Source organism: Oreochromis aureus, linkage group 20 (assembly GCF_013358895.1).
Source record: "Oreochromis aureus strain Israel breed Guangdong linkage group 20, ZZ_aureus, whole genome shotgun sequence".
NCBI classification, from domain to species: Eukaryota; Metazoa; Chordata; class Actinopteri; order Cichliformes; family Cichlidae; genus Oreochromis; species Oreochromis aureus.
Genome location: NC_052961.1, coordinates 3048376 through 3069679, shown reverse-complemented (window position 1 = coordinate 3069679; position 21304 = coordinate 3048376). Strand labels below are relative to the sequence as shown.

General features: G+C 43.4%; 1 protein-coding gene across 2 annotated transcripts; it reads left to right on the top strand.

Annotated features, from left to right (window-relative positions):
- Window positions 1–13242, top strand: snx21 (sorting nexin family member 21). Of its 2 annotated transcripts, none has more exons than XM_031750182.2 (6): window positions 1–193; window positions 3157–3479; window positions 7880–8085; window positions 8476–8617; window positions 8728–8893; window positions 12026–13242. In XM_031750182.2, the coding sequence occupies exons 2-6, from the start codon at window positions 3188–3190 to the stop codon at window positions 12528–12530; spliced, it is 1311 nt and encodes a 436-aa protein (XP_031606042.1). In that variant the 5' UTR covers window positions 1–193; window positions 3157–3187; the 3' UTR covers window positions 12531–13242. The 2 variants fall into 2 exon arrangements, with proteins under 2 accessions (XP_031606042.1, XP_031606043.1); XM_031750183.2 differs by lacking the exon at window positions 1–193 and adding an exon at window positions 219–432.
- The last annotated feature ends 8062 nt before the right edge of the window (window positions 13243–21304 follow it).

The following is a 21304-nucleotide window of genomic DNA, read 5'->3' as shown; positions in this document are numbered from 1 at the left end:
CCCGGGCCGCCTCCTCCTGCAGGCTGCGGCGGGTCGACAGCCCCAGGAATAAGGATACAGCCAGTCAGTTGTGTGCGTGTGCGGAGCCCACAAACCCCGACAGGATCGTGCGGCTCCCAGATCCCGACCCGTGGGGCTTCAGACTTTACTCTGGAGGAGCTGGTATGGAGTAAAAGGAGCGGAGGGAGTGCGGGTGAGTCCCGCGGAGCTCGGAGTTAATGAATCGGAGGCGGAGGAGCAGCTCGTGGAGTGTAAACAAAGTTTTCTGGGGGTAGCTTGTTAGCTAGTTAGCCGTTAGCGCCACAGCCCAGTTGATGCAGTCATAAACAGGAATGTCAGCTTTAAATTAGAGGGCGGAGACTTAAACTTCTAATCCACGGTGCTCGGATAGATTAACAGGAGCTGTGGGAGTTTTTCCGCTTCGGCTGCGGGGTGAGTTCGTCCAACCTCCGGAGAGCTAGCTAACTAAACGCGTTTATCGTGTGATGCTCACTAACTTTGAACCCCCCGAAAAGCAAAGCTGTTAGCTGGTTTGCTAACGTCACACTGCTGTGTGTGTTAGCCTCCACCTCTGCAAAACACACATTTTATTACTGGTGTCCATAGCTGATACATACTTGTGTATTTAACGTTATTTCGGGTGTTAACTACATAATAATTATCTGAGGCTTTCACTGACGTCACGTAAATTCGCTTTCCTCGTGCTTAAAAGTTGTAAAGCGTATTCAAACTTGTTCATATTGTTAATAGTAATTGTTATAATTGTTTGTTTAGCATTTTTTTTGGGGGGGGGGGGGTAAAGATACAGCCTAAAAGAATAGTAAAAGTAAAACAAACAAAAAGAATGAAAGAAGTAGAAAAAAGAGTTGATCAAACAAAAATTAATTAAAAATAAAACTGATGGAGTTCCCCCAATAAATAAATAAATAAAGTCCAATTTAAATAAAATTAAAATGAAAAGTGAGCAGCAGAAGAACAGATGTTAATCAGGATTGACTGTTGCTGTCACTCCACCAGCTGTCAGCTGAGTTGCTGACTCCCAGCTCTACAGGTTAAAGGTGTTTGTTCTTGTTTTGGTGGTTTGGAATAATTTTAGAAGAACACCAAAACGGATAAAACCTAAAATCTTGTTAAACTCCTTTCACAAACAGCCCAGATATACATGTTACAGAATGCAGTCTTTAGCAGTTCATATGACTCTAAGTTTACACAGCCTATCCTTTTTATGTGACATTTTATAATCCATCGACCTTTATTCAGCTGTAACTTTGTGTTTAGCACTTTTCTTTTACAATTCTTGTCTAAACTTTTTATTCTCTCTGTATGAAGATAAACACACCAAAGTAACAAACCAGTCTCATTTTCCATACGCTCTAATGCAGCCAGCTGGATGGCTTAAATAAAATGCATTACAGTTGATGCAATGCTAGCACAGGAGTATGCAAATGCAAAAGTATTTTTAGATCTAGATAAACTATTTGAATCAAACTGTTGTTCAGCTGGAACAGAGAAGGGTTTGTGGCTTTATGGATCCACTATGATCTATATGGATTCACTAATGTTTTATCACTGGAGGTCAAATTGTTTATGAGCCGAGTCCATCTGGTGGTTGTTTTGTAGGTGATGTGGCTCTTTTGACTTCATCAGACAGTGACTTCCAGCTTCTACTGAAAGTAGCATGAGAATTAGTACTTCAGAGTCTAAGGCCATAGTTCTCAGTCAGAGTGCAGTGAACGGAGTCATCAGATGTGTTGAAAATGCAGAATTGGTGAGCGAGGGATCCTGAGGAAGTTCAGCAGGCCGAAGCCTCGCTGCGCGCTCCTTCTTCCTGGCTGCAGGCTGACTTAGCAGATCGGTGCATTATTAATGTGTGACATGGTTTCCATTGAGAGGAGCTGCCAGCTCTGTAACTGGAGCCTGCTCAGCAGGTTTGTTTCACATGTGGATCAGTGTGTCTGCAGTCTCTCCCTGACCTGGATTCTTTTTTTTCCCGTGGTGCTGATTCACAGTCCCAGACACAGAATAGAGTGATTTGCAAAGCAATTCAAGACTGCGTCATAGAAAATAGTGCTGTTTTTGTCAAATAAATGCACATTTGGAATTTGTTGCCACAAATGTGTCAAATGAAATTGCAGCGGGAGCATGTCCCGTCTTCTTTTAATAGCACTCTGTAAGAGTTTGGGACCTGAGGAGCCCAACTGATGGACTGAAAGGTTTTTCCATTTGTGCTTCAGGGTTTCAGCTGCTCAGCTGTTCTGGGCCTCCTTTGCTGTATTTGTTTTTGTTTGTTGTTGTTGTTGTTTTGCAGTTCTTATGAGTGGGTCACAGATGTGGACTCTTAAACTACAAGTCTAAAAAAGGAGAAAGAAGACAAGAATATACCATAACCAAATGTCTTGACGCACCTTCATCCAGGCAAGGACATCCCAAAACGTTGAGACTGAAGAAGTCACTCCCACTGAAAACGCTACGTCCAGATGAACAGAATCCACTTTTTGGGATACGAAAACATTCCTCAGAGATTTTGGTCTTTATTAACATGACAGCAAATGGGTTCTACTTGACTGAGATCTGGTGCCTGGAGGCTGTTTGAGTCCAGCGAACTCAGTGTCATGTTCAAGAAACTGGTGTGAGATGATCTGCGCTTTGTGCACTGCTGCTGTTGTGCATTTAAAAATGTTCTTCTACATACCCTGGTTGTAACAAGTTGTTTGAGTTAATGTTGCCTTCCTGTCAGCTCAAAGCAGCGTGCTCCTTCTCCTCTGATGCCATCATCAAGGCTTATTCTTCCACAGAGCGGCTGCTCACTGGATGTTTCATTGTAAACCTTGGAGATGTTTGTGTGTGCTTGGATTGAAGTTCATGTCTGCTTACTCAAATAAATCAAGTTGTTGGCATGTGATTTGAACAGCTGAACAGGCGTACCTAATGAAGTGGCTAGTGAGTGTGTTTCTAAGTACAGCTTAAGTTCGTTATCAATGCTACATATACATTTACATGCATGTAGATAGTTCATGCAAATGTATACAAATTACATGCAATAAAAATCTGTGCAAAACTAGAATGAAAAAACAAATTAAGCTTTAAAATAATATTATCAGAAGATGCTTTAATAAGTAATAGATAAAATGACCATGTAATCTTCTATTTCTTTAGGCTCCTCCCCCTGTGGTGGCCTGGCAACATCATGGCGTCTCGGCTGTTGGACCGCCTGAAGCGCTCGCTGTTTAAAGATGGTCAGGGGCTGGAACCTGAGCAGGAAGAAGGTGGCGGGCCGGAAGAGGAGGCGTTTAACCAGGATCGCTGGGAGGACGAGCTGGCGGAGGATGAAGAGTGTGTAACCGATCGGCTCGGAGGGATGCTGTGCTTCGACGGCACGGATGGCGGTCTGGAGGATGGAGCCGAGGGTGAAGGGTCAGGACAGGACAGCGACTCTGACTTCCTGGGAGAGTCGATGGAGGAGGGTCCCAGCAGCATGGGTGAAGTGCTGTTGTCTCTTTTCACTCGATGGACCTCGAGCGAAAATATTTTAATGTCTGAATCTGATTTGAATCAGTGCAGATCAGCACTGATTCAACATCTGTTGAAATTCCTACATACAAGAATGACCCGAATGATTATTCTTCAATACGGGGCGATCGTAGCTCAAGAGCTGGCAGTTCATCTTGTAATCGGAAGGCTGCCGGTCGTTGTGTCCTTGGGCAAGACACTTCACCCGTTGCCTACTGGTGGTGGTCAGAGGGCCCGATGGCGCCAGTGTCCGGCAGCCTCTGTCAGTGCGCCCCAGGGAGGCTGTGGCTACAATGTAGCTGCCATCACCAGTGTGTGAATGGGTGAATGACTGAACGTGTAAAGCGCTATACAAATACAGGCCATTTACCATTTACCAATACTGTTGTTTGATTCAAACACTTAGCAGACATTGATTATTGATCAGCACAAAGACTGGGCAGCTGTGACAGAGTTTATTTATCAGCTATCGATAGAAAGTAACAAAAGTTTACCCAGCGATAGAGCACACAACTCATAACCTAATAGCCTGCAGTTAATACATACAGGGATGTTTCCAAAAGTTGAATCTGTTCATCTGGACGTAGCGTTTTGTGGGAGAAACGTTTCGTCACTCATCCAAGTGACTTCTTCAGTCTCAGCTGACTGCAGGTTTCCCCAAACCTTATAAACAGTACATTTGCATAATGACTGAAACCAGCCCACTGAAGGAACAATGGGCTGTGAGGTCAGTTCCTTAATCATAATTATGCAAATTCCCATGACCATTGATCAACAATCACTGACCAAAACCCACTGATCAAAGAACACTGATCAATGGCCATGAGTCCCATTCACAGAGAGTTGGGGAATGGCTGCAATCACAGCATTGTAAGATGGTGACAGATGTACCCTTAGGCCCCTCCTCCATTCAGAGATGGTCTTTCCTTTTCACGTAAATGGCCTCCTTGACTCCGGCGCTCAAACCAGCGTTCTTCCCTGTCCAGGATGTGTACATCCTCATCATTGAAAGAGTGTCCACTGGCCTGTAGGTGTAAATAAACTGCAGAGTCCTGGCCTGATGAGGTAGCTCTTCTGTGTTGTGCCATCCGCCGCTAGAGGTTGTTTGGTTTCCCGATGTATAAATCCTGGCAATCCTCCTGCACTTAACAGCGTACACTATGTTACTCTGTTTGTGTCGGGGACCCGATCCTTGGGGTGGACCAGTTTTTGGCGCAGCGTGTTTTGGGGTTTAAAAGCCACAGAGACCGGTGTTTAGAAAAATGCGTCTCAACTGCTCCGATACTCCTGACACATATGGGATCACTACAGGTTTTCGCCTGGGCAGCGGTTGTCCTTCTCACCTGGATCGGCTGGAGCTTTCTTTAGGTGCCTTCCCAGCTTTGGACGCTACAACACAGAGCGAACACCATCCCCACTGACACAGCAGCCAGGGAGGCAGAAGAACATCACATCAAGAAGGCCCTGAGTAAATGTGGTTATCCCAGCTGGACTTTTGTCAAAGCTGGAAAGGCACCTAAAGAAAGCTCCAGCCGATCCAGGAGAGAAGGACAACCGCTGCCCAGGCGAAAACCTGTAGTGATCCCATATGTGTCAGGAGTATCGGAGCAGTTGAGACGCATTTTTCTAAACACCGGTCTCTGTGGCTTTTAAACCCCAAAATACGCTGCGCCAAAAACTGGTCCACCCAAGGATCGGGTCCCCGACACAAACAGAGTAACATAGTGTACGCTGTTAAGTGCCAGGAGGATTGCCAGGATTTATACATCGGGGAAACCAAACAACCTCTAGCGAAGCGGATGGCACAACACAGAAGAGCTACCTCATCAGGCCAGGACTCTGCAGTTTATTTACACCTACAGGCCAGTGGACACTCTTTCAACAATGAGGATGTACACATCCTGGACAGGGAAGAACGCTGGTTTGAGCGCGGAGTCAAGGAGGCCATTTACGTGAAAAGGGAAAGACCATCTCTGAATCGAGGAGGGGCCTAAGGGTACATCTGTCACCATCTTACAATGCTGTGATTGCAGCCATTCCCCAACTCTCTGTGAATGGTACTCATGGCCATTGATCAGTGTTCTTTGATCAGTGGGTTTTGGTCAGTGATTGTTGATCAATGGTCATGGGAATTTGCATAATTATGTTTAAGGAACTGACCTCACAGCCCATTGTTCCTTCAGTGGGCTGGTTTCAGTCATTATGCAAATGTCCTGTTTATAAGGTTTGGGAAACCTGCAGTCAGCTGAGACTGAAGAAGTCACTTTGATGAGTGATTTAAACGTTTCTCCCACAAAACGCTACGTCCAGATGAACAGATTCAACTTTTGGAGATTTACTTTCCTGGATGATTGAGAATGCATCAAGATATACAGGGATGTTGTTCATAGTTGTACAAAATCAAATTCAAATTTTATTTGTCACATACACAGTACGATATGCAGTGAAATGCTTAGACAACTGCTCGTGACCTAAAGAAAAAAAGACTATGAATAGGATAGGAAATACATATGAAAAATTTAAAAGGGTAAAACTGGGAAAGAATAAGATAAAATATAAAAATTAAAGCTGAAAATAAAATAACTGTACAACAAAATACACAATACACAAATACACAATATAGAAATATATAAGAATATATGAAGAAATATAGAACAATAACAGCAGCTGTACAAGTATTAAATGGAAATGAAGAAATATAATGTCCAGGGTTGTGCAATCCACATGTGTAAGTGTCTTGTGCAGTGCAAATATGCTTAAAGTGATAAAGTGATTTGATTTGATGACCACGCAGTGTAGTTGTGCAGTGGCCACTAGTGCTGAGCGATATGGAAAAAATATTTATCACGATATGAATTATTTTATATCACGATAACGATATATATCACGATATACCACCTGACCTGTGGTCATCTGGAAAGTATGCAGTCTGTAAACAGCGAGTGGAGAGGGTGCAGTCTTTGTTTTGAGTTACCGTAAAGCATGTCGCAAATCCAGGTGCAGTTAAGCAGTGTCAAAAACACAAGATGGAGTTTCTTTGCGAAAAATATCATTTTTTTATACTTTATTTTCTCTTGCATAAAGTTAAGAGTATGTATAGTGAGAAGACAACACTGATATATTCCCTTTAAGACCTACCATAGATCCAAGTCTGCCAGAGCTTATATTTACATTTTACATGCTGTGGAGCCATTTGTGGGAGCATTTCAAGTTGCTATACATCAATACAACCGTTATAGCCCAAATTTTAATAATATGTATGCATTGAGTCCATAGTAACTACATAAATTGCAAAAAAGTGCAATAAACTACAAAAAAATTGAAAATCGTTTTTGTTTTGTTTTTTTACATATATTTCTAGTTAGAGAAATTTAAGAGGCTTATCCCTCAAAACTGTAAATACAAAAAAGTTGCACAAAATAGTTTCCAACCACGAGAAATTTATTTTGAGTGTCTTCATAGTTTTATTTTTGAGATACTACAGGAAAAATGAAAATAAATAAATGCAAATTTGCAAAAACACAGCATGTGCATCAAAATAAACTATTTCCAACAGTGTAATTTGACTTCTAAGCATCCCAGAAACGATACAGAAAAGCATTAAGTCAAACATGACTTTTAAAAACACCAACATAGACTTTGAAGCTAGAAAACGACATTTTCTGCGAAAATGACGTCACTTCCGGTTTCGGACAGGCATGCGATAGTTCGCGCTGAGTTATTCCAACTTAGGAAGTGCTATGAACAGCTGATCGGATCGGCAAAGCGTGTTTCTGGAATATTATGTTTTTGTTGCTGGAAGTGCTTTTTAATTTTTGCAAAGTGGAAGGAAACCGTGACCTCGGGCAAGCTAATGGAATAAGATGTAAGTACAACTCCTACAGTTTCATATGCAAAAAAAAATTATTGCGCCACCTTACGTGGTTCCAGTTCTACAGGGATTTAAAAATAGTTAGGCAAAACGGAGCGTGCCTGCTCCGACCGGTTTTTAAGGGTTAATGATATATTTTATGTAATAATTTATAAAATTAGGGTTAGAAACGATAGAAGTCAAATGGCACGATAGACACTTTTCTATCGTCCACACGATATATATCGTCATATCGCCCAGCACTAGTGGCCACTAGTGTAAACAATGTCCAGTGTGTGTGACTAACGCTTTAGAGATGTTTTTATAGCTAAAACCAATTAACAGAAACTATAATCTAATGTAATATGTTAGCCAGCTCCATGGTTGTAGCTCCGCAGTGTTGATCTCCAGCAGGGGAGCAGCTTAGCTTCAGTCCACTGGAGCTGAACTACACTCGAGGAAACCAGGGCATGTTATACTCCCTGGTCACCTGACCTGGCTTTCAACTGTCTTTTGTAGACACCAGTCCTGTGGGTATTTCCCCAGTGGGCCAGTCCTCGTCTTCCTCCTCCTCCCTGCTGACCCGGCAGCTTCAGGAGAGCTGGAGGAGTTTGCGCGGACTCAGTGGAGGAAGCTCGGTCTCCTCTGTGAGATGGCAGACGGACAGCTTGTTGTTCGAGGTGACCGACGCCAGCGTGGTGCAGGACGGCTCCTCAAAATATGTGGTGAGTTGGCAAAGAGAAAAAAACTGTAACATTATAACCAAAACAGACATAAAAGCTTCCAAATCCAGGCACTCAAGATTTGACAAAGGCCTTTAATTTATTGGGCTTAAGACAAAAAAATACACCGACCGGTATCAGCTTGTCCCTTCTTCAGGGTGCTGAAATACGAAGATGCCTAGAGAGCAGTTTGAGCTTCAGGGCCAGAGAGAGCCCCTGACCCTTGTATCCTCTTTGTGTAAAGTGCTGGTGCACATCCATAGATTGGATTTGGAAGCTCTGATCAGAGTCACGTATACGTAATAGTCTCTGTCCCCAGGTGATGTTTTAAATGTGCCATGGGACAGATCTGTGCACAGTGGAGCTCAAACTCTGCTCTCCGTTTCTCTCCAGCTGTACACGATCCATGTGATCCAGTCTGGCGCGAGCGATAAGATTCCTGCCATCATCACGCGTCGGTACTCTGACTTCCGGCGCCTCCATGCCACTCTTCGCCGTAAACACGGCGAGCACATGGAGCGTTTCTGTTTCCCACGTGAGTAAACCTCGTGTATGCTGTCTTACCTTGATGCTGTGTTTGTTGTTATTGTGGTACAGGGAAGTAAGAACTTCATAAAACATGAACGTTTGGTTTAAACTCTGCAGGAAGAAAACTCAGGAGGAACTTCACAGCAGAGACGATCGCTAAGCGGAGCCGGGCGTTTGAACAGTACCTGTCTCACCTGTGTTCCCTGCACGCCCTGCGGGGGGCGCTGTGTGTCCGTCAGTTCTTCTACTTAACCGACTTGGAGACTGGACAGCTGCTCATCAGGTAACTCTCATAAACTTCTGTCTCCTCACCGTTATCCGTCAGTGTCGTGTCAGAAAACTTAACAGGAACAAAGTAAAATGATCAAAATGCTCTCGGTGCTGAAATGTTTCTACCGTTTCTATTAAAATTAGGCCTGTAGTGAAACAGGCTAAAAAACAAAGAATGTATTTAATAGATTAATAAAACCTTGAGTTAAACAATTGAGTCATCGCCAGTTTGTGCTCTGAAGCTAGCTGCAATATTTGTGCAAATTAATTACGCTATGTGGTCAAATATTAGAGGAAATATGTCCAACATGCACTCTTTGTTGATGAGTGTTGGGTCACTACTTAAAAAAGTAATATATTACACATATTACAAATAACACTTTAATTTAAAGTAATGCAGTACGTTACTTGGTTACTAAAGGGAGATGATAATTCATCACACTCACAACATTACTTTCAGTTTACTCTGTAAAACAGCCTGAAACACATTGTGTCATATTCACTATTTAACAGTATAAACCTGAGGCCACAGCCCCCCACACCAACACTAACCCCTAATGTATTTAGTTATGAACAAAAAGCCGACAACACAAAACAAAGATCAAAACCAAGACGAAGAGACTTTAAAGCCGTCGTCACGGTGATTCTACTGCAGAATCATGAACAGGTACAAACGAAGGCTGCAGCCTGACCGCTCATCTGTTTGTTACGTGATGAAGTTCAGCGGCGGCTCGCAGATGACGGCTGGCTTCACCGTGGTGCCTTGCTTCACTCTGGGTTTTTGACTAGCTTAGCATTAGCATGCTGTCTGTGCAGGTGCTTGCAAAGAGTCGAAGTTGTGTTAGCAGCATAATACAGTTGTTTCTGTCCTGGATACAGTTTACTATTACGCTCTTGCCCTTTTGTGCAATAGAAATAAAAGTTGTGTCCATCTCAACGCTGTAAACTTCTGTTTTCCTTCTCCAACAACTGAAATCAGCTGATTGCAGAGCAAATATAAGAACCAATAAGCAGGATCGATAGGCAAGTAGACTAATAATTCCAACTAGGAACGGTTCTCGATTGCCATCCCTACTGAGTACACATTCATACAATAACTACTTCCCTGCACTGAAACAAACATTGCTTCAATATCCTTTTTGATTCTAATGGTTGACTGTGGTTTACTGTGAGACTTCCCAGTCTGTCCATCTTTTATATACAGTATATGTATATAAATAAAGTCATAATGCTTTGGTGACCAGTGTTTCCTCAGTGAGTTTCAGTTTTTGTTTATAGGTTTGGCTTTTTTTTTTCAACTCTGTAACTATAAAGAAACAACTATAAATGATATACAGAACAAATTTAGCGTATGCCTTAAGGCAGGGGTGGGCAAACGTTTCAGGTAAGGGGCCACATTACGTTTTAAAATTTGACAGGCCAGCACCAAATGCATACTGTACATATCAAACAGAAGCCTAAAAAGGCATTACAGTGACAAGTCAGACTCCCAGGTAGCTTGTGCCTCTTGATGACTCCAACACGCTGTCATACAGGTCCTCTCCACCCATTTTCCCCTTTAGGAAGGCCAAAAACTCCTCCGTTATCTCAAAATTGTCATTATTCCCATCCATTCTATACATCCATTTTCTTCTGCTTATCCGGGGCTGGGTCACGGGGGCAGCAGAGAAGCCCAGACCTCCCTCTCCCCAGGCACTACCTCCAGCTTTTCCGGGGGAACACCAAGGCGTTCCCAGGCCAGCCAAGAGATATAATCTCTCCAGCGTGTCCTGGGTCTGCCCCGGGGCCTCCTCCCGGTGGGACATGCCCAGAACACCTCACCCAGGAGGCGCCCAGGAGGTGCCCATCCTTGTCAGATGCCCGAACCACGTGAGCTGGCTCCTTTCGATGTGGAGGAGCAGTGGCTCTACTCTGAGCCCCTCCCGGATGGCTGAACTTCTCATCCTATCTCTAAGGGAGAGGCCAGCCACCCTTCGGAGGAAGCTCATTTCCACCGCTTGTATTCGCGATCTCGTTCTTTCGGTCACTACCCACAGCTCGTGGCCATAGGTGAGGGTAGGGGCGTAGATCAACCGGTAAATTGAGAGCTTCACTTTTACACTCAGCTCCCTCTTCACCACAACAGCAGTACAGCGTCCAAATCACTCCAGTTGCAGCACCAATCCGTCTGTCGATCTCCTGCTCGCTTCTCCCATCACTCGCGAACAAGACCCCGAGATACTTAAATTCCTCCACTTGGGGCAGGGTCTCATCCCTGACCCGGAGTGGGCACTCCACCCTTTTTTCTGGCTGAGGACCATGGCCTCAGATTTGGAGGTGCTGATTCTCATTCCCACTGCTTCACACTCGGCTGCGAACCTTTCCAAGGAAAGCTGGAGGCCATTACTTGATGAAGCCAACAGGACCACATCATCTGCAAAAATCAGAGATGAGATCCTGAGACCACCGAAGTGAAAGCCTTCTGCCACTTGGCTACTCCTAGAAATTCTCATTTCTAGTCATTATTGCCAGCAAACAACTTTGTGCTTGATTCTTGGATGGCAGTTTGTCGGCTAAAAATGTTTTGCTGATTCTGCAAACTAGCTGCCGACCCCTTTCTTACATTGACCAGTTGTTAGCATTATTAGCATGCTTGGTGGAAATGTGACAGCTGATGTTGTATTCACATCTAGGCATACAGCCTTTGACTGGACTGAAAAAGTATAAACACTCAGCACTCACGGTCGACGTTTCTTTTCTTTGGCCCGCTCATTGTTGCAGATGGGCTCTGAGCATTAGAACACAAATCACTGCGCCTAATGCGCCACCTGATGGAACGCCAGGCATTACAGGACAAGGTCAAGTGAATGCAGTCATAATTATGATCTGATTTGATTTGGGCAATTCTGTGCTAATCTTCGGCAGGCCAGATTAAAAAGACCAGGATGTGGCCCGCAGCCGTAGGTAGCCCACCCCTGCTTTAAGCAGAACTCTGATAGTCCAGGACAGAACAGCGCACCTCAACTTCTCGTTAGCTTGATGCTTATTTCTAAATGTACTGTAAGAATAATATTAGATTTTCTTGTGCATTTCTTGAGTTTCATTATTTATTGAGCGGTTTGCCACTGTGAGTGTTTCACTGTTCAGTTTGTCTTGTTTCGTTGAGGGCGGGACGTTACCAGGAGGCCTTGGGTCCTCTGCTCAATGCCAAGAGACTGCAGCAGAAACTGGGATGGGCAAGTTACTATGACAACCAGACCCAGGCCCCTCCTCCAACCTCCTCCCATTGGTTCTTCACCCTGGTGGGACTGTCGAGCTGTTTCCAGCAGGTGGACCAGCTGGAGGAGGCCCGAGATCACTGTGACCACGCCCTGCGTGTTCTCACCCCCACCGAAACTCAAACTAACATAGAGGATAAGCCCCTCCCACCTGACAATAAGCCCTTCCAACCGTCAGAGTCATCGCGTCTGGACGACGACAGGCCACACCCACTGCTGTTGCCGCTGTTACGAGTGATGGTTCGGCTGTCGTGGCAGACGGGAAAAGACAAGCGACAGTGGGAGGAGCTTCTGCAGCATCTGGAGGAGCGGTGGGTGGGGCTAGACAATCATCCAACCATCAAAGAATTTCTGGTTAAACACAACCTGCAGGATGGTGACGGCGAGGGCTAAAGAGCGCGCACGCTGCAGAGTGCAATCAGTACAGTACAGGTCGAGTGTTAGAGCCGCTGCAGGGGAAACAAAGCCGAGATTTTCAAAATAAAATCTGAATGTTTTGAGTAATTTTAGTTTTATTTCTAATAAAAAAAGGTATTAAAGGGAAACAAGTTTCACCTATAAAACCTGCTTTTTAATGTTGTGACGTTGGACATTTTAATGTGGGATTGGAGGAAACCTCAAGTGGCCGTTAGAGGAACTGCAGCAGTTCACACGAGTTTGGTTTGAGTAATAAAACCAAAAAGGTTGTTCAGAAAAAGAGTGATGTTAATGTAATGAAAGAGTAGGCTTCAGTAAATATCTGGCGGAAAGAAGCAAATCACAGAAGCTTGAGTATAAAATGACGGAGCTGATGAGACTGAAGGACAGTTGAGGCCTTCACCTGAAACCTGAAACTCGGCCAGTTCAAAATCTCAGTTTTTATTCCCCCTGACAGCGGCTGTAATACTCTGAGTACTAATGGATCAGTCAAGGGTTCAGTCGTAATTTCAAAGCCTTAAACTAGTTCAGTGGTCTTTGTAGGTCCGATGCTTCACATCAGTTTTATTCTTAACCGTGACTCCTCAAAGGATTTCTAAGAAACAGCCTGTTATTTTACTTCAAGAGGAACTTCTACAATATTTAAGACTTGTTTTATTTTTCAAATAAATTTATTTTGAAAACTTGATCCAGTCGAAGAAAAAAAGGTGTTCACGTCACATATTCACAGTTACAATCAATGAAACTGCACAAATGTTTCGTAGAAACGTGAGGAGCACAGATTCAGAACAAAGCTCCAAGAAGGAAGCAGAGGAAGGAGAAAACAAATCACAGGTCATGTTTCACTCGGTGACTCTGAGGAGGAAAAACACTTATAGTTTTAAAAGGCCTCTGACTTCCTACTAAAAGGTTTACTGATGATTAACAGTGTTACATATTGATAGCAGTTAAAAGGGAGCAAATGGTGCAGAGACTCCTTGAATCTTGTGGACGATGCACGACAGGTTAAAGGTGCCCTGTGGAATTTTACATGTCGGTATTTATGCAACTGTAAATGTTTCACAGCAGAAAACTTTGATTGTATTTGAGCTCTGATGAAAACAACAAGAAGAGCGACACACATGCAGAGTGTGACCTGCAAAAACAAATGACAGTCAAACTTTAGTATCCATCTATAAATAGATATCAGTAAGTGGGGCGGGACTTTCTACTCATGTTGAGCACTCAGAGCCTCCAGGCCTCATTCACCCAGTCACACACACAGATTCATGCAGTGCTTTTATTTAACACTCAGCCATCCGTTATTACTCTGCTTATCTCGCTCGCTCTCGTTGTGTTCGGCTGGTGTGGCGTCGATCCGACTGCGCCTGTAAATAACAGTAATGTGGCGCACTGAGCTGAATTTATGTTACTGCAGTAAATGACTAGAATAGGTCTTTAGGTCATTTTAAATATATTTATATTCTTAAATGTTTTGTTTGTCATGTTTTATTTCAAATCGAGCCTTTCGCGTTCCTCACACTGAGGAATTCAGCATCAGACGCCTGTTTCTGTGATTCCTGCATATAAATCAGTCACGTTCATCATATTATCAAACTGTGTCTGGTGTGTGTAAAGCTCACAGGGTTGAGCAGGTGGATCATATGGCTTTAGGCTGTTGCAGAGGTCCATCCAGAGGCCTTTCACTGTCCTCCCGTCCTCTCTCTGTTGTTGCAACACAATAAAAACTAAAAGCACCAAAAATATAGTTTAAAAAACCCTTTTTTGATTGGACGGTTAAAAAATATAGGCACCACGTTATTTGAAGGTTCTGTTAATTCTAATCCATGATCAGTGTCTCAAGTCAATTAAAAAAAAAAATGTTCAAAACAAGATCTGTGGCACACTGAGTGTACATATTATTCAGACGGTGCTGCAGGTGAGCATCCTGCCAAGTAATTTGGAGATTTTAAAGAAACGAGCCTTAAAAATAATTTTCACTGCTTTGAAAGGTTGAATGATTTTGATAATGCATAAGGCTTTATTTTATTCAGAAAGAGTGAAAGAGTTCAGTGCCTTTTTAGATTTTTAACGAGGTTTCTGAGCCACCTGTGCACCAGGAATAAAGGGAATTTATTTGCCGAGTGCAGGTCAAACAGGAGATGCAGAAACTCCACAGAGCACCTGTAAAGACCTGAGCTGTGAGACAGTCGCACTCACACTGAGCCTGATCTGTGTGTGTCTGCATTATTTACGTCTTAGTGAGAAAGACTAATTTCACAGCTGAGGAGTAAAACGATTTACTTGCACGAGTTTTCCTCCACACCTGCACCGTGTCCACCTGCAGTGGAAAATTTCAGTGGAAAGCTTCGCCTGCTGCCGGTGCGTCACATATTCAGCGGTTAAAGAGGCGTTAAATGAGAAACAATGTTTATCTGGAGGAACACTTAGCGCCTCTCCTCCCGCACGCCCCACACAGCTCTCACAGCTTCGCAGTCATTCGAGGTAAAATCTGCGTGCTTTTTACGTGGATGCGGTTACTGTGGAGACCGGCCCGAGTGGACGGCTACACGAGACAAAAATAGATGCGAGGAGCTGGATTTACATCAGCAGGAAAAATGTCAGACGGAACTGATGGATGGAGAAGAAAACAGGTGATTAGTAATGAGGGACTAAGCAAAGTTGTCAGCACAGGAATGAATTTCAGTGCCGTGATTTTGGGGCTGAAGGTCGGACACTATGCACATGTAGAGATTTATGCTGTGTTCACCTGTCATGTAGAAAAGCTGCTGATTTGTCAGATGTGAGTGCTGCAGGAGCACGGTACATGTTCAGTATTATGCAGTTATGTTATATCCAGCTGTTCTGCCGCACTACAGAAACCTGACAACGCCTTCAGCTTCACTTTCTCATCTCATGTGGTAAATGTCTGTCTGTGTGCAGCACTTTATGCTTCTCTTCTCTGGCTCCTGAGCTCCCGCTATACTGAAAGTAGAGTCAGAGAGGCCACTGCAGAGGAAGAGTGTGTACTGGAGACTTTATGCACAGTTAGGCAGTTTCTCACTTCTGGGCTCAGTGACAGTTGTGTTAGCTGTGACCGTCACACAGAAACTGTTGACCTGCTCTGGTTTCATACAGACCACAGTAACCACGGGGCATCGAGGGGGGTCAGCGCATTCACACCCCGACTGTGAAATACTGTCAGACGATGCTAGTGCTACAGAGGCGTGTGCGGGGTGTCCTTCGGTCGCAGCGCCTCTCTTTGAAAGTAGGGCCGCTCCTGCAAGTAACTGATGATCTGAGTGAACCTGAACCGAAGTAACTCATCAAGAAGCAAGAAAACACTTGTAGGCTGAGTAAAGCGCCTTGAGGTGACTGTTGTTGTGAGTTGGCGCTATATAAATAAAACTGGATTGAATGGAACTTGGAAGAGTTAAATCTGGTTTGACGTCCACACAGCTGAGCCGAGTGTTTTAGTGCATCGCTCTCTAATATTTCAGTTTGATCGAGGAAATGAGCAGCAGTGTGTCAGAATAAAGTCCTGCAGGATGCTTCGTGGGGCTGTCGTCTGCCTCACTCCTCACCCACCTCACACATGTGCAGTTTGTCAGCACAGAGGGAGGGGGTTGAACCAACTAATAAGTCTAGTGCCGGACGTCCTTATTTTAAAGAGCTGTTCAGGGATGGCAGAGGAGTAAGTGATTTTGACCCACTTCTTACTTTCAGTTTAAGCAAAAATGACTTTCTGAGAGGTTCAGCTGAGATTGGGGTTTGGGTTCAAATATGCTTCTTTGCTGCATCGAGGCTGCACCGTGCTTTAGATGTGATGCCAAAGAACACCGCATGCATAGAAAAACCAGGTGGGGATCTGACAGCTTCAGGGCATTACACAAAACACCTTTCTCTCTGCTGATCTCACAGCTCTTCATGGCTGCCAGCTGTCTGTTAATAACAGATGACATTATCATTATTTTTAGTTTTACATTACAAAGCCAGTCTGTGCAAAAGATATGAAAATGCTCCACCAGGAGTACTAGTGTCTGCAAGGTCACACCTGATTTCTGTTTTCCTGTTTTTGTGTGTTTTATAACCCGAGCTGGAGTTTGCAGTGAGAGCGTTTCTCTGTGTTTTGTGACACTGATGTGAAATGAAAACAATCATTTGAGCTGTTAAGTGGATGAAATGTGAAAAACTGCAGTTACTCTAAAATGTGTCTCCTGCTCCTCAGCGAGCTTGATGAAACTTATTTTAATGGTGTTATTTGGGCTGAAGCTGTACGCAGACACTTACGGATGCTTCTAATGGTTTGAAAATGCACTTGTGGTGTCACATGTGCAGTTCAGACTGTTCACATCTCGCTTTATGCAAGCGCAGCAACACGTGGAAGAAATCAGTGCGTGGGGAGGTTTAGTGTGGATCTTTTGGCCTTTGCAGCAGCAGAACTTCATCGTAGAGCTTTATACAAGTTTATTTGTTACAAACTGCAGATCATGCCTTTGTTTTTCTTCATGTTTGCATCTCTGAGATGAGGGCTGTGATTCTATTCTACTTTATTCTGCATTATTATAGTAAGAAATGTGAAGATATTGACAGTTGTATAAAATTATAATAAATATATATTTTTCTTTTACTAAATGATGTCTTGTTTTTTATCTAAGTGCCTTGAAAGCAAACTGATGATGTTACCTAGTTACTGAGTCTCCTATCAATCATTTCTTTAGGTGACCAAATGTAACGTGTTTCCAAAGAGCTCACTGTCATATAACACACGTTTAGCTTCATCAGTTTTCACAGGCACCCATAAGTTTTCAGCGGGGTCAGGGGTCAGGCGACTCTGGAGGAAAGTCTGTAGTCAGCACTCCTTTTCCTTCTTTGGGGTTCAAGTAGCTTTTCATAGATAAGAAGGTGTTTTAGGCTCCTTATACTGGTGGGTTAAGAATCCTCCACAAAGATGTAAACCAGCTCTTCAGTAAGTGAAAGTATCCAGGAGTGACGGACGGGAGGTGAAATCTGGAGCCAAATAAACTTTTGGGCTTTTTTTTAAGTATGTTTATTAAGATTTTTGATATAAGGGGAAAAAACCCAAAACAGACAACACAACAGCAAGGGCAAAAACACACAAATAAGGCAAAAGATTACACTGCAGCAAGAAAAATACTACTTCAACACTGGCAATAAACTGAAATAAAACACTAGGATGGTAGACTGAGCTATTTGCGATCAAAGAGAACTTTGTTTTAATACAAGATCTACAAAAGGTCGCCACACATTACAGAACTTACCTCTAATGTATACCTAATCCTCTCCATGTGCTGTAGAGCAATTCTGTCAGCCACACTTTGAATTGAGGTACAATGTGAGACTTCCAGAGAGTCAAGGTAATTTTCTTAGGAATTACCATTCCAACCAAAACTGTAGTTTGTGCAGCAGGGCTGAGGTGTAAAAGGGAAGAGGAAGATCCAAACAATGCAGTTATTGGGTCCGGCTCTAATGTGCAATTGTACATATCAGAAAAACATTTAAAGATGTCCAGCAAATAGTTATGCAATTTGGGGCAAGTCCAAAATAAATGAGTAAGAGAGCCTTCTCCAAGTTTACAACGATCACATATCGGACTAATAGAAGGAAAAATCCTGTGCAATTTAGCCTCAAAGAGGCAACTAAACGTGGGTGGAAATGCATGTTTACAATATATTGGAGTATGGATGGAAGTGTCTGGAAGAGCACAACGGTTTTTTGATCTGACTAGAGATTTTAACGCAGTTCGAAACTATAAAATTATTGACCTTGGTTCGCGGATTAGAAGACGAAAAAAGAAGAGCAGGAAGGAAACTACAAATAAACGTTTTAACAACATTTTAACTTAAAAGGACAAGATGTCATTTGTTAAATGTTAAAGGTGATAAAAGGAGTTCAAGTGGATCAAAATCACTCATTCGTGCGGAAAACGACACTGCTGCCAAATCAGACACTCTGGGCAAGAACAGCGCGGAAAGAAGGCTGTTAACTAAGGAGCAACACTGCACAACAAGCAAGTGTAGGTCTGCAGGGAGGTGGCGCAGAGGGTGGAGCAAGTCTCTGAAGGTTGTGGTTGATGTCCTTTACCCGTAGAAACCTTCAGTCGAGCCTCGATCTCACATCGTTGAAGCCTCCGTGACTCCTAACCACTCAGGTCTGCACAGTCAGCAGTTTGTCCTGATAACAGCCTGCAGCTGTTGAGTCAGGTAAATCCATTAGTTTCATGGGGGCGTGGCCAAACTCTCACTTCCTCCAAAAGATTTGTTACAGTGGCCGAGTTTTCTTCTAATGCAGATGAGTTTAATTCAGTGCCATGTCTGCCTTATGATAAGGTGCTCTCGGGCGTTTGGATCCTGCTGTAGGATTTCTTCTTGATTTCTTTGTTATCTAAGCCCGAGCTGTTGAATGCAGATCGCTGACACGGCAGACTAACATCAATGAATTTACAAAGTAAAACATTTTTCTGTGGCTGTCGTCGTCGATGACTCTACAGTCTGACGGGAGATGTGAGCTGGTGGGCGGGTTTCTGAGAACGTGAGATGGGTGTGTTTATGTTTGGCAATCACAGAGGTCACAATATGAGTCTGTGTGCTGAGCTCATTCTTATGTAGTCCAGGTGAGTGATTAGGATCCAGCTGGAATTGGTAAACAGCCACGCCTCTGAGAGGACGCTCAAAACAGCAGGAAACCCGTCCACAGACCCAGCATCGAAGACATGCAGGGTCTTCTGTTTCCCTGTGGGAGCTGATGGAGAGCACTTTACTCACAGTGACAAAGATCTCTGCCTCTGACGCACTTATTTCAGGATTCAATCATACGTTACTCTAACGGTGTTAGCTTTATCAGTTCCCCATGATTTCTTAACGTTTGCATGCCCAGTCTGCATACTCAGACACTCATGTTTTATTAGCTATAAACAAAATAAGTGAAATAAGCTCAGGGCTTGAAATTGTGAGACAATTTTACAAAACAAAGAACATATTTTAATTCCAAATGTGTCAAAAACATTATGGTCCTGAGCAGTGTTGGTAAAAAAGTAATCATTAACTATTACTGATTACTTCCAAAAAAAAGTAATCCCGTTACTTTACTGATTACTTATTTTCAAAAGTAATTAATTACTTAGTTACTTAGTTACTTTTTAAAAACACGATTTACAACCTGAATAGGTGATAAAGCGATAGATCTTTCAGCCCAATTCTACTTTTTCTGCATAATCCATCATACAAAATGTAATCAAATGGAAACGTCTCTTTTTAAAACTTGTTTTATTAGTTTTAATCTTTTAACTTTATGCATCAAGCAAAAATTTAATTATATGCAACATTCTCTGACTGGAAGAAATTTGTTTAACATTTAAACCTATTTTCTGCACATTCCAGCACAGAAAATAAAATATGTTTTTGTGTTTACACTCACTCTTTCAAATAGATGCAAGTAAAACACAGCAGAAAATAAATAAAGTCAAAGACTAGTTGCTCTATTTTCACCTGTAAAGCAGGACTGAGGTAGGCGGAGGTTTACCCTGGTGCAGGTGTGCCGCAGCGGTCAGTTGAAGAATCCGCGAGTTTCTCTGTGAATTTCCCATTACAGTCGTAGCGCACTCGCTGCTTGCTTGGAAGTTTAGGGGTTTTTTCGCTGTAAAAAGAAGTTTTCTTCCCACGCACAACGGACACTAATGTTTTTGTCACTTTTTATGGAATCAAACTCAAAGTAAGGTCAGTACTTCCACGCTTTAAACGCTGCACGCTCATACTCTCTCCGCACTCGATATATTATCCATTGTTGATCTGCACACAGCTGTTGTCACGAACGTCGCACTCGCTTACGTCACTGTCATGAGACATTCTCGCAAAAAACTCACGGCTTTAGTAACGCAGTAATGCAGCGTTCCTACGGGAAAGTAACGGTAATCTAATTACCGTTTTTGCAATGGTAATTCCTTACATTACTTGTTACTTGAAAAAAGTAATCGGATTACAGTAACGCGTTACTGCCCATCTCTGGTCCTGAGTTTGTGTCTTTATTCTACTTTAACCGATTGTCCTTCTATCTCCTCAAATATTAAAGATATCCAACGTTTCCCATAATGGTATGGACAGCATATGTGACCCATGTGTGCAAAAAGTTTATTCTACTGTTGGAGATGTCATCAGACACACAATATGGCCGTGACCACGGAAACCTTACACACCTGATGTTTTAAACCTCGTCTGTGAGGAGGCAGCCAATCAGATGAAAGCTGTTTTAGGCAGATGAACTGAAAGGATGCACGAAAGCTCGATATAAGATATGCAGAGCTGCTTGCTTAGTCCAGGAGTAAATATGTGGAGCTGCACATAAACAGAGTGGGTCCCCTTTAACGATGACAGCAGTGATGCCTCCTGATGACCAGTAGAGGTCGCCCTCTCTCAACACATTTAGTCATGATGACGCAGTTGGTGCTGTGATGGAGGAGTTTGCTCAGTGTGAAGTAAATCGCGGGCAGTTGTGTGTGGCAGCTGTGCGGGGGTGAAACAGTTGGACGGTGCAGAGCGTGCAGGAAACGGACCCGCTCTCAGATTCAGCCCAGGTGGCTCGCTGCTGCTTTTCTCTGCACAGCTGACGACTGGAAGCTGTAAATCAGCCCTGCGCGAAACATCACCATGGTGACAGGGCCAAGAGCTGAGAGATCAGCTTCTGTAGAAACACCAGTTGCTATGGCAACGGTCACGGAGCAGGAAAGAAGCGCCAACATGGCCGTCGGTGGAAAG

Bases quoted from the DNA above. Each gene is read 5' to 3' on its own strand.
- snx21 (XM_031750182.2), top strand. From the start codon at position 3,188: ATGGCGTCTCGGCTGTTGGACCGCCTGAAGCGCTCGCTGTTTAAAGAT. The intron at 8,618-8,727 runs GTGAGTAAACCT...TAAACTCTGCAG, and splicing joins GGAGCGTTTCTGTTTCCCAC to GAAGAAAACTCAGGAGGAAC. The intron at 8,894-12,025 runs GTAACTCTCATA...TGTTTCGTTGAG, and splicing joins ACTGGACAGCTGCTCATCAG to GGCGGGACGTTACCAGGAGG.